The 13524-nt window shown below is 38.3% G+C and overlaps 1 protein-coding gene across 1 annotated transcript in view; it reads left to right on the top strand.

Annotated features, from left to right (window-relative positions):
- FER (FER tyrosine kinase) overlaps positions 1-11299 on the top strand; it is a 157254-nt gene extending 145955 nt beyond the window's left edge. The window contains exon 20 of the mRNA XM_088054103.1: positions 3386-11299. Within this exon, the coding sequence (XP_087910229.1) occupies positions 3386-3528 (143 nt within the window). The 3' untranslated portion in view covers positions 3529-11299. The remainder of the gene's footprint in view (positions 1-3385) is intronic.
- The last annotated feature ends 2225 nt before the right edge of the window (positions 11300-13524 follow it).

Here is a 13524-nt window from a genome sequence, read left to right as displayed (position 1 = left end):
ATTATGCTAATGGCAGGTATAAATATTCTGAACTGCCAGAAAAAATGGGTATCATTCCATCTTCTTTATGAAATCATTTCACAGAAAGATTTAGCAATTATGGTGGGGAATGGTAAGCTAGTTGAGCATTGCAAGCTGCATTTCTCTTTTACAAAATAATCAAAAGGCTTTTACTTAAAATAGCAAATAACTGGAAGCAGGATTTCAGGACTTTGATTTACTTTCATCATCTTTAGTCGCATTTCAGAACTGTTTCCTTCCCTACATAGTACTACTGTATAATCTATAAATAGGTTCTATGCTAGTAAAACTTCCAAATTATTTAAAACAAAACAAACTAAAAATGAACAAAGGAAACTCTGTTGATTTACACACATTGTCAGCATTTGTTGTAGTTTTATAAGCTCTGTAGGTGATATTGAAGTTTCTCCTTAAAGGATAAATCAAATCCTAGACCCCAAGCCATTCTTGTTTGAACTTACTTGCATTTATCCAGTACCTAGAGCAGATGCATGCAGTGTAAAATAAGTAAAAATATTTCTCAGATTTACCTGTTTTAAGAGGTCACTGTCATTGCACTGTTCTGTAGAAAGATACAGAGACCTTTGCAGTGAGTCTGGAGTCCCAGAGCTGCATTTAGCTGTCGAATCCAAAGCACATAGTGCACTGCCTGTTACTTGTTCAGAGCTACCTCTGATGAACAATTTGTGGAATCAAAGTCAAAGAATGGCTGACATGTGCAGGGACCTCTGAATGTCATCTGGTCCAGCCACCCAGCTCAAGCAGGATCACATCCAGCTTTTGCATATATTCCTGAATGAAGATGCCACCATCTCTGTGGGCAACCTGTGCCCAGTCACCCTCACAGGGAAAAAAATGTTTCCTGATGCTCAGGAGGAACTTCCCATGTTTCAGTGTGTGCCCATCGTCTCTGGTGCTATCACTGGGCATGGAAAGAGCCTGGACCCGTCCTCTTTGCACCCTACCTGCGGGTCTTTTTATACATTGCTGAGATCCCCTGAGCTTTCTTCTCTCTAGGATGAGAGTGAGCTACTCCCATCACTCATGGAATGAGCTACTCTAGCTCATTCAGCATTTCCTCATTGGAGAGAGAGATGTTTCAGTGCTTCTGGTGATCCTTCATGAGACTCTCTCCATTGTGCCCATGCCTGTCTTGTACTGAGGAGCCCAGAACTGGACCCACACTCCAGATGTGGCCTCAGCCAGGACTGAGCAGAGAGCACAGATGATCTCCCTCAACCGACTGCAACACTGCTTCTAAGTTCAGCGCAGTGTGCCATTAGCATTCTTTGGTGGAAGAGCTGATGCTGGTGCATGTTCAACCCTTGGTGTCCACCAGGAGGCCCAGGGGCTTTCCTGACAAACTGCTTCCCAGCTGGGCATTCCCAGCCCATGCTGGTGCGTGGGATTGTTCCCTGCTTCGGGACTTGGTTCTTCCCATGCTGAACTGCTTGAGGTTCCCGTCAGCCCCTTTCTCCGGCCTGTCCGGGTCCCTCTGGTCGGCAGCACCGCCTCTGGTGTATCAGCGCCCTCACAGCTCGGTGCCACCAGCAAGGGTCACCATCGCTCAGGTGCTGCCTCATCTGCCCCTCATCCATAGCCTTAATGAAAGTGTGACACAGAACTGAACCCACTACTGGCCCTGGACCTCAGACTTTGTACCACTCATCACTCATCACCTCCCTTCTGGGCTCACTGTTCTGCCTCAGTTTTCAATCCACCTTCCTGTCTGGTCATCTAGCCCATAAATTCAAAGGTGTCTTTGTGAGGATTTTATAGTGAAATTCCCTCACATACCAGGCCACTCATCTCTTTGAAGAAGTTTCTCACATTGGTCAAGCATGACTAGCTCTTAGTGAATCCATGCTGACTTTCTGCATGCTTAGCCCTGATGACTTTCTTGTACTTCAGGTGCCTAGAAATCATTTCCACCATTAGGTGCTCCATCATCTTCTGGGATCAAGGTGATGCTGACCAGCCTGCAGTTCCCTGAGTGCTCTAACTTCAAGATAGGAGTGATACTTGCTTTACTTCTGTCTTCAGGTATTCCTCCAAGTAGTCAAAGTGATGTATGAAAGATTATTGGGAATGGTGTCGCAGTGACATCAGGCTTTTCTCTCAGCGGGTGCATCAGAGCCTCTGGACTTAACTAGGTCCAGTGTGCCTAAGTATTCTCTGACAGGTCCTCTTCCACAAAGGGTACATCCTCTTTGTTCCAGCGTTTCCCACTGATCCCTGTAGCTTGGGATTCCTGAAGGCTGGTCTTGCTAGTAGATGGTGAGATGAAGAAAGTGTTCAGTACCTCAGCCTTGTCCCTGTCCTGTGTTGCCGAGTTGTTTAGTGCCTCATTCAGCAGTGGGCACACATTTTTTTCGAGCCTTCCTTTTGTCCCCTGCATAGTTACAGAAGCCCTGCTTGTTGTCTTTGACACCCCTGTCAGATTCAATCCCTTCTGGGCTTTGTCTTTGTCTCTGCTCTGCTTCATCCCTGGAGGCTCAGAGAATGGGTGGGAGGTTCAGAGAATGGGAGGCTCGTCCCATTACCTGATTTTGTGTTTGGTTTTGTCCAGGAGCTCCTTGTTCATACACACAATCTTCCTGGCATTTTCCCCAACTTCCTACTCATTGGGAAATTGTCTTCACTGCTGTGACTACACCTCTGTGGTCCAGGGTGTTGATGATAATGCCTGAATAGCTACTTTACCTGAGACTTTGGAATGATTGGCTGCTAAATTACTTAACTGATTATCCATTCTTCTGCTCATTGCTAAGTCAGAGAATTCCTTTGGCTGATGGCAGCAGAGAGGTGCGGAAGCCACTGCCTATCTAAGCAAACTAGAAGAGAAAGAGTTGAGATAAGATGGAAAGATATAAAAGTTAAGAAAACAGAGGGAAGAAAAATTAATTCCTAAAGTGTAAATGGGGAGGGACATCTTTAAGGAGCCAAAAAAGGGAAGAAATGTGAGAATAAAAGTTGATTAATCTTCAAAAAGAGCAGAGAAATTTACTCCCATCTTAATTTTTATTATCAATTTCCTCACTGTGGGAAAGTAAGGAAATACAGCTGAAAACCAGAGGGTAGCTGCTTACAGGAAAGAAATCTGTGTGAGCTGCTGCTATTAGGTATGAGCATCAAACTGACAGTTTTAGCATGCCAAACTTAAATACCACTGGTACCCAAGCTTTAATTAGTTTTATAATTATCTCTCATATATATGTTATGTACTGAAGATGTTCCTCATATTACCTTGAAGGTCTTTTTAAATTAAATGGTCTTTCTTGAACTTTGCTCTTATCTTTTTAGATTTGTCAGTATGCATCAGTTTTCAGTACTTAAAGTTTTCCCCACTTTTTCTATGTACCAGGCTACCGAATGTCTGCACCACAAAAATGTCCAGAAGAAATATATAAAATAATGCAGAGATGCTGGGACTACAAGCCAGAAAACCGGCCAAAATTCAGTGAGATTCAGAAAGAGCTGTCTTCAATCAAAAAGAAAGTGACATAGTGATGAAGAAGTGCCAACAAAATGTCTGTGACTTTATTTTCCAGTGAAGTAATTGTTTCCCTCAAACACTATGCATTTATACAGCATTATTTGCAACATTCTTCTAAGATTACTCTGAAATTAACTGGTATACCATCTTGAATGGTGTCTACACCTGCATTAAAGATACATACTGCGAAATGCTATATATCCAATCACAATAGTACTGTAATTTAGGTTACATGTACATAGAAAAGCACATACTATAAATTTAAGAGACTGTGGCTTCTAGCTGTTTTACAGCAAATAACTGCTAGTGACATTTTTCAGAGGTATTCTACTTTAAGCTGTACTCTTACTCTGCTACCTCTGTCCTGTATGTCAGCATGTTAATGTGGGGATTGTCGTACATGTTGGCCTTAAAACTGAAGACAGTTTTGACAAGTATTTCAACTAGAAGCTTTTTTTCTTTTTAATTCTTTCTGCATCTGATACATTTAGGTGATACTTTGTTTTAAGCATGAAATTCAGTTAGATTCTGGATGCAGACATGCATACTGAATGGAAAAATCCAGAATCTTTTTTGGTAGTTGGATTACTTGTGCATTTATTACCATACAGTAGAAATACTTCTGACTTTTGATAAGATATACATAAACCATGTCTTTTTTTTCCTTCAATGCCATCAGAATTCAGTAATATGTTTCTTTTATGGTGACTTATGTTCATTTTAGAAAAAAAAAGACCAATTTAAAGTCTCAACTGCACATGCTAAGAAATACTGCAAACTATCTGCCTTTCAAAAAATATGTGAAAGTAGTAGGCCAAGAAAAAGAGGTTTATTAATGATAGAAGCAGACAACAAATATCATAGATCTTAGAGGACCTAAAGAATATGTTGCTAGATTTACTTTTGACTGTGATTTTTTTTCCCTTAAATTGGTAAAAATTCTCAGAATGCAGCTGGAGCATGCAAAATTTTATTCTGAACATAACAACGTTTCATGCATAGTGTCCAAAGGAAAATACTACTTCTGTATGGCATGAGGAAGTTGTTCAAACAACCAAAAGGAAAGAAGTATGTTTAAAGCCTCTGACAGGGAACAGCAGAGTAGAAATACTAACCTTCTATTTTTTTCTTATATTATTGCAATCAAATATCAAAAGACTGGGGATAAACAAGGTTTAAATGCACCAAGAAAATAAACCTTGTGTTTGTATATATATACATATAAATATATATTAAAAAAAAAAGCCAGAAAGAATAAAAACTTACTAGATAGGGGAGGGAGGAAGTGCACCATTTGTTACTTTGACTCTGGGTCCTCTTTGCAGCTGGAATTGTTTTCTAGGGCTCTGCATAGAAACAGGAACAAGTTACCGTATCCCTGTCTGAGTTCCAGCATTAAGGTGCTTAAAACATTTCTAGGAATTTACTAAAATGTTCAGATCAAGGGATACCAGTTGCTGCTAATGCAAGTAAGAAACAGGGATTGTAAGTAACACAGCATCTGGAATGTTAATTAGCCTTATATTTTAGTGTTACAGTGAGTTTAAGATGTAGTGAAGTCAGTGGCTACATTACATTATTTCTGTTAGTGTGGCTTTTCTATTGTCAGCATCATCTTTTGCTCTCTAAAGTATATTTACAGTAGTGCTCAGTGGTGGTTTAGGGCTATGTGTGACCAAAATATGTGTAGTCTAGAAGAATTTGTCTGTTACGTAGGACTTAGCATCCAGCTACATCAGTGAATGGTTGTGTGGGAGCACATTGCCTGCATTTGAGGTGGTACTGTCAGTATCCAGCTGTAAGAAATGGTAAGTGCTTCTTGCATTTTGTTAAGTGATTTTTTTCTTGGAGATAGGGATGCATATATATACACATACCCATGAAAGTGTAGTGCTTGGAAAATTTGGTGGCATAAATTAAAACTTCATTGTAAGTGTACTGGATATATTTACTTAGTTCTGTACTTCAAGTAGCCCAGAGGTATTTTTCAAGAGCAATAGGAAACGTTCTTGTTAGTTTGTATGCTTCTAAGTAGTACACACAGTCCGTGCCTTAATTTGCTAGTATGCTAATGCAAGTGTACTAAGATTTAAGAAATGTTTCACAATCATTTGTGAAAATTTGGGATTCATCCAACTGCATTTCCTAACATATGCATCCCTGAAGTCTGCAAGTAAGGATAACACTGTCAGCATTCATAGCTTTTCCGGAGAGTTAATCTTCTTTTGTTAGAGAGATGGACTCTTCCTTTGCCCTCTTGACAGCAAGAAATACTGCTTTATTCAGATAAAATAAAATACTCCTTTATTTGTCATAAATTAACCAGTCACCACCCTGACTTTCACAGAAGGATGACAACAGTACTAAATTTTTTTTTTCTGAAATAGTTAACCTCCATACATATATATCACACTTCTGTTTAAATTTCAAGTCTTTTTAAAACAGGGGATTTCTACAGCATTCGGAAAATCTGTTACTATTACTGAAGTAGTCACCAGCTCAGTTCAAAAACAGTAATACTTTGGGAGAATACCAGAATGACTTTATAGGTATAGAATAAATTTCAATACAGGTACATGTCTTTTCAATTATTTAAACTTTTTGTGTCATTAATTTAACAGTTTGTGGCAGAATTTGTTCATCATGTCTGACTTGTAATTGTTGAAACTAGTAAATTGGAATCCATACCTATAGATACAGTAGGCTTCTCACAGGAGCATTCACAACCAAGCCTGCCATGCAATGAAATTTAAAAAAAAGACATTGCACTAAAGAAGCTATGCTGCAATATCTGCTCTCCATGGCCTTTTGATGATGTAGTCTTGTCAGATGAGTCTTACCAGATAGGCCAGATCCTGGCCATTTGGCACATGTACTGTGTTTATCATAGAGAACTTACAAAGTTAAAGAAGTTAAGCTTAGGTCTGTTTTGCAAGCATGGGTTTCAGGTTACATTTTTACTCTGGCACCGTCACAACCAGAGAGACCCTGAGGGAATCCTGAATTACTTTACATTGTTAAATGTAGGAAACTCTGAATACTGTTATGCTCAGCTTGTAATGGGAGAGGGAATTCAGCAGGTTATCTCTCATTTTCATGTTTTTCCTAGGAACTGCATTCATTATTTTAAGAAAATTGCTTTGACGGCAAAAAGTGCATCCTTAGTTTGTTTTTAGTAGGAAATAAGCACATATTAGCTTCCAAGTCTAGCCACCAGTGAAATCATAAGGTTTTCTAAGCTTCTTTATTTTATGAAAAGTAAAATGGTGAGAAGTATCTTGTCTGGAAATAAACCTTGCTTCAGCAAAGGATGATGTTGTAGAGTTGGCATCCCATGAAGGCATTATCTTTGAAATGTGCATTTTCATTCATTTCTGTGAAAACCCGTGAACTAGATTTTCATTTATCAACTACAATTACATTGCATTTCTTCTTAACAAAAACATGCCTTTTTGCAGAGTTGCCTAAAACTTTTTTGGAAATTGTTATTGGGAAGTGCATCACCAAAAGGCCACCACTGAGAACTGCAGCTGGTAAAGCCTATTCTTACTGACAGGAAAGAGGAGACTGGTTAAGGAAATACTAGGTTGTTCATACTTAAGAATTTTTTCATTCATGTCTTTGACCACCTGTTATGCTTACTTAAATCCTACAAGCACATCATTAAAACTATGAAGTTACCCATTTGTTATCTCTTTATAACTATTTTGTTACCCTTTTTGCACTCATTCTAAAAGTAATAAAGAATACCAGAAAAAAGGAAAATATCCCACATTTTTCTGAAGTTACAGTGTAACCAAGTCTCAGAGGCACTTACAAATGTCTCCTGTCCAATTTTCCCAGATGTGCTGCTGCACAAATATTAACAACAGTGATTAAATACTATCCCTGTTTCCAGTATTCTTGCTGTCATATCCTCTAAATGTCAGTGCTGCTCACAGACTTGAGGGAGTGCAATATTTGAAGACCTAAACTAGTGTGTGAATAGTGTTACCAAACATGGTATTCAGCAGTTCTGAAAATAATTGATTGTCACAAATAATAACTCATTATAAAGATTAAATAAAGAGAAAGAAGCTGAGAGAGTCCACTTTCTGTAACAGCTTTCCTGTTTGTAGGCACTAGGAATATTTGTTTGTGCCAGTGCCCCTGGATTTGTAACATCTTTATGGCCAAGCATAAAATAATTTGCTATTAAAGGAAGAGTTTACCAATTAATTTCTTTTCCCCTGAAGCACAGAAGGACTTTGGATATTGTTGGAAGCTTTCTTCCTAGGCGAGTCAGGGAAGAACACCCCTGATACCAATGAACTTACGTATTTTTTTTCTTCTTAGAATGGCTTTTATGCAGTCCTTCACTTCCAGTAATACAGGACCTAAATTAGTAATTAGAAGGTACATGGCAAGTACAGGGCAAGTCCAGTATTCCCGAAGTTCCAAACAACTGTGAGTTTTTAAGAGATCTGGTCAATTTGAAATATCAGCTCTTTTTAAAAATGTTTTCTTCCAGTTTCCTTCTGCAGATTTACTGAAAAACAAAGCAAGCCAACAAAAAAGCAGTCCTTAATCATCGGTAACAACTTGCTAGGAAAGTGAATCAGCCTCAGGAGTCTATTAAGTTTTTCTAAGAGTAAATACTCCCTGGTGTAGCTTCCCATTATAAACAAATCAAATTTAAAGGTGGAAGGCTCCAAGTTGAAATGGAAGAATCCTTCCACTTGTCACATTAGGAACAGTCAAGTATTACTACCATTTTTTTCCTCAAAGTGGTACTGAATTGTGATTTGCAGCTCCTACATGCATTGCAGAATTGCCTGCTAGTGTGTTATTAATACCCAACTTTACTTTGCTGAGATCTGCAGTTCCAAAGAAGGGAAGATTCTCTCACTGAAAATTCGAGCAAGATCTGCCTGGTAGCTCCAACATTTTTACTTATTTTCACATTCAGTTATCAGAGTCATATTCATTATAATAAGTACCAAATAGATAGAGTCCTGTCTTTAAACTTTCACAGTTTCAACCCTAGAATCCAACTTGATTTTGTTTCTCTTTAAAATAAGCAAAAGAAATTCCTGTATTTCAGCCTTATTACTACTCTATAAAACAGAAAGGTTCAGAGATGTATTTACTGTTCTCTCCCTGGGAATGCTACCTCCAACCATCGAACCTAAGTTACCATTATGTCCTCTTCTTTTTGATAGAAAATTTCAGCTGGAATATATTTCCAGGTATAGAACTTGAATGTTAACTCAGAGTGTTTCATTTTCAGGCACTTTTATATTATTGGCTGTTGCAGAGCATGGTTTTCTCAGGCATCATCTAGGCAGGACTTAAATTAGAATTTTCAGATGGTTTATTTGGGAGTGGGGGGTATGAGGTAAAGACTAATTAGGTTAGTAGCTACAAACATCATTGTTTTGCAGGTGTTTGAGATTGTAGCTGTGGAAGGATTATTCATTTAGAGATCTCAGATCCATATGCCTTCTCCAAACAAAAAACTGTTAGGCATACTTGCAGAAATGGATAAATAAAACCCTAAAATTGATAAATCAAACTCTAGAATCTAGTTGATCAAGGTCATAAATTGAAAATGTAGAAGAGCCATGAACTAGTTTCTTTCTTCCTCTGCCTCCCAGAGTGGAACGCCTTGAAAATACAACTTGAGTTAAATTGATTCATTGTTTATAGATAATTAGGGCCTATGAACCAATATGGTAACCTAGGGTTCACAGAAAGCAGAGAGCACTTGGAAAAAGTCCTGAATTACTGCTATTTGGAACTGTCATCCAGTTTTAGAAACACAAATGTTTATAGGTAAGTACATAAGTTTTGTGAATACAGTAAGTGAGCCAGCCACTGAAACTCTTCCATCAATACAAGGCAATTAGGCTTTTTAAAAGAAAAATCAGATCAGTGATTCCCTCTGCATTACAGACATTGAAAGTATGAGCAGAACTTTTCATTACTAAGAAAAAAAATGCACAGTACTCTTTTCAGTCAGCTCATCTTTTCTCAACGAATCAAGAATTCCGTCATTGTTACATGCAAGTAATAATGCAAAATTCTTGGATTACTGATATGTAAACAATTAACTTTTAGCTGTTGCCTCAATTCTCAAATAATCTTTCTGCTCTTTAAAGAGGGCTGGAGTAATTTTACATTTCCAGCTGAGCTCTCCTGTAATAATCTGTACTGTTGCATCTCCCAAAGATTTCCTAATTCTGAAGGCTCCATGTACCACAGATGGCACCCTTTCACTTACCAAAAGTTATTCTGGTGACAGAAATGTCCAAATACACTCCTGCTTTTGTTTCATTCAGAAGTATTGTGGTGATGCCCCTTTGATGCCTAGGGCAGTGTGTTTATATGAAAATGGAAGTAACTGTGAATCAAGGTGAAGCACATTGCTCAAATCACATTTTTAATGAAATTGCAGACCCTAGCTGTATCATTAATTGTCCACATCATAAAATACATCAGAGGAACAGCATTCTTGACTGTCTGGTTTACAGTACAGAACATCCTGATCTACATAGCATTATAAAGCTAAATATGCTACTTGACATTTTGCTGTCAGGCCAAATTTGAACAGTATCTTCAAAATCAACAGCAATGACTTAACTCCACCTCAGCCTTGTTGTGAACTTCCTTCTTCTTAACAGACATTTTCAAAATTAGTGTTAATTTTCATAATTTCACTTTCAGAAATTTGAATTCACTATGTCATGCAACATTTACTTATAGTGATAATTATATACCCCCCTCACTATGAAGTGCTGAGACCTGCAATTCCAGAAGATAAGCATTATTGTTATGTACAGGGGGCTGATCTTGCACTGGGTTTCAATTGAAATGTCTGTTTACATATTTCTATCCAGTGTTAATTGTACCATTACCTGTAAATCACAAGTTAATTTTGTTTCCAGCAAGCTTCCCACTTAATTTTCACTACAATTTTGAAAACATGTAATAGGAAAAAAACCCATGACATAGGTTCATCACAAAAGACAGAAAGGGCAGGCAGACTCCTACAGAGAAATATTGTGTAGTGAAAGCCAGCATTAAACACCTGCCTTGTACCTTCTGTTAAAGGACTTCCAGGGATGAAACTTGGGCTGGGGTTGTAGGACTGCTGATTTTAAAGTTGCATGTGTTGCTTTTCTCTTATGTAACTGTTGGCAGCTGGAGAAGGAGCAGGGCTGTTGGGGAAGGAGGCACCACTAGCCTGCCATCACAAGGCAGACTTTTGTCACCAGCAGCCTTGAGTAGGGACAGATGTCGTTTGCATCCTCTATGTATTTGTCTTTAGGTATCTATTCAATTCTCAGTTTCGTGCCAAAATATGCACCAGCAAGTCAAATATAGGTAAAGTACCTTTTATGCTCTTTGTTGTTTAAAAATAATATATTTGTGAAACAGCTTGATAATACATAACACTGGAAATGGGTGCTTCTTCCCTAAAGTACATGTAAAATAAAATAAATTTTAAAAAAAGAAACAACATTTTTGAGTTTATCTGGCTTTTAATCAAGTCTGAAATTGATAACTATGTTATACAGTTGCCGGTTGTCTGTCCTTTATAATTTTAAATAGATCTGCATTTTAACTTTATTTATTTGCCAATTTTTTATATACTTTAAAGTTACACTTTCGAACTCAAGCTAACTTTTTATTTTCCTAGGCTGTTACATAGCAGATTTTCCGTATTCTTGTGAACTGCAGACCTTTTTTGAATAGTCCTTAGTCTTCTCCTTTGGACCAGTTACCACTAATGAGTCTGCAGTCCCCTTTTTACTGTACTCTTCCAATAAATGTAAAATATTTGTATCAAGATGTCTCATTTTATTTGATATTTACAAGTTGAGTTTCTGCATTAGTTTCTGTAATCAAGTGGAAGACCAGCTCTAGTAACATTGCTTTTGGGAACAGACACACTTCAAAATACTCTGTGCCACACAGTGGGGGAGAGCCAATTTTAGTTGATTTTTTTTTTTTTTTTTTAAATTTCTGGAGATTATCTCTGTTTCATCCTCACAGTTTTGCATTACTTTTGTTTACTTTTTTGCATATCAGAAACTATTGAAGCAAGGAGTAACCTAGAGGACAGAAGGGAAAGGAGATGCTGAAACAGGCTGAGAACTTCATTATGAGAATATTATTATGCCTTAAAAAGTGTCAACTAATGTTTTGAAATACTGTGGGTAACATAAAGTATGAATACTCCTATATGAAGAACTTCTTCCACAATCTAATGCTTCCTGCAGATACACTTCATTTGAAGACCCAAAACCAGGATTTTGGGTACCTGCACTTCACACAGTGTTGTTAAGTACTCTGCACACTGGCACAGCATTGTGATTTGCAAGACTTAGTGCCCGACTGAAGAAGTTTATAGCACAAAAGGTAATTTAGCTTTGATTGCTAGGTGGGACTAAGATACCTGGGGTTTGTGTCGAATTTTTTTTTTCTGATAGAATACAGTTGTTCCCTTTTACAAACTCTTCCATGTTTCTTTCCCCACCATCTCCCAGTAATCATGAACGGATGAGGTGTTAAATCCAAAGCTCCTCCCCTGAATTTCCCCAATGTGTGTTGGAACAGAAGACAGGCACAGCATGGGATTCCACACAGGTCTGGTACTATTCTGCTGAGACAAATTTATTAGTAGGATAATTTTAGAAAAGGTTACTGCAGCTAAATCTGTTCTGTACAGTGATGCCTGGCCTCCAAATAATAGAAATGTGTTTGAAAACCTACAACTGCCAAACAGGCAGCGGGTTCATCGCATTTCCAAAGTGTCACAGCAGTGAAATAGGAATGAGGCAAAAGAAAGGAGCCTTGAAGGAGATCAGGGCCTTTGAACAGTCCTACATTTTCTACAGTTTAGAAGTACAGTTAAAAGACTTGCTGTTGAAAAGATTTAGTTGATTAAGACTTCTCACAAGGTCCCAAAGGACACTGGTGCACAAGGACCATTTTAAACGGCAGCTCACAGCATTTCCATATTCTTGAGATGCCCAATTTAGCCACGCAGGCAGATCTTATCCTAACAAACCTCATGGCCTTCAGTAAGAAAATGCTCCATGGTAGATACTCCCCAATTCCCAGATGACCATAATACCTCATTTTGTATTTTGGATCAAGTTCTTCACTTGGGACTTTTTATGCCTTGCTGACTTGTGAGCCCTAACCTTGCAGGTACTGTACAGCTGGCAAAACACATAGAAGACATTTGGGCACAGAAGTTTTGATCCTGGATAGCAGTGTTTTTTTTGGGTTCTCTTTCTGGACAGCCAGCATTTGCATGTCAAAGCTGTATCAGTTCTTTTTCTCCCTTTTAAATCCAAATACTGTGCATGAAAAGATGTTTTGATAGTTGGGTACAAATCCTCTCTTGATGTTTGGCAGAAATACCATCTTTTGTTAAATGAGGGAGAGATTAATCTTGCTCAGAAACACAGAAGAGGCTCACATCTGAGGATTCCAAGCAGAAGAATGCGCCTGTCTTCAGCCTGGTGATGTGGGGATTTTGTGGAAAAGCAGGGACAGAGAGAGTTGTTTTGGGGAGTGGGTTTTACTTTTTCAGCATATTTGATTTAGAGACACACTGGGTCTGCTGACTTCCATAAATATTCTTCTGGATCCCTATGTTTCCACGAATTCCACACTCTGGAAGCTTAACTTAGCCAAGGACCATAGAGGGATCAACTGCCAAGTATTGCCATATTTAAGATTTTTGGTAGATCTACCCCGTAAAAATAGGTCTGAGGAAATCTGCAATAAGATGCACTTTCTCAGTGTGGAGCACAAGGGCCATTGCAGATCGCTGAGTATGAACTTTGACCCGTGCCAGAATTTTCTGATAAGCTTGTGATAGGAAAACATTTTGAAGGATTGTCTCCATCACACTCTGCAGCTACTGTACAGTCCTCCTTGAACTCCTATTCCAGCCATAAAAAATTGCAAAAATACAGCAATCTCACTGATATGGTCTGGATTACTGCTGT

This window comes from Pseudopodoces humilis, chromosome 4, assembly GCF_049639895.1.
Source record: "Pseudopodoces humilis isolate 2021_Gansu_Grassland_sample_001 chromosome 4, ASM4963989v1, whole genome shotgun sequence".
NCBI lineage: Eukaryota > Metazoa > Chordata > Aves > Passeriformes > Paridae > Pseudopodoces > Pseudopodoces humilis.
The sequence above is the reverse complement of the archived record's forward strand: the minus strand, read 5'-3'. Positions and strand labels throughout refer to the sequence as shown.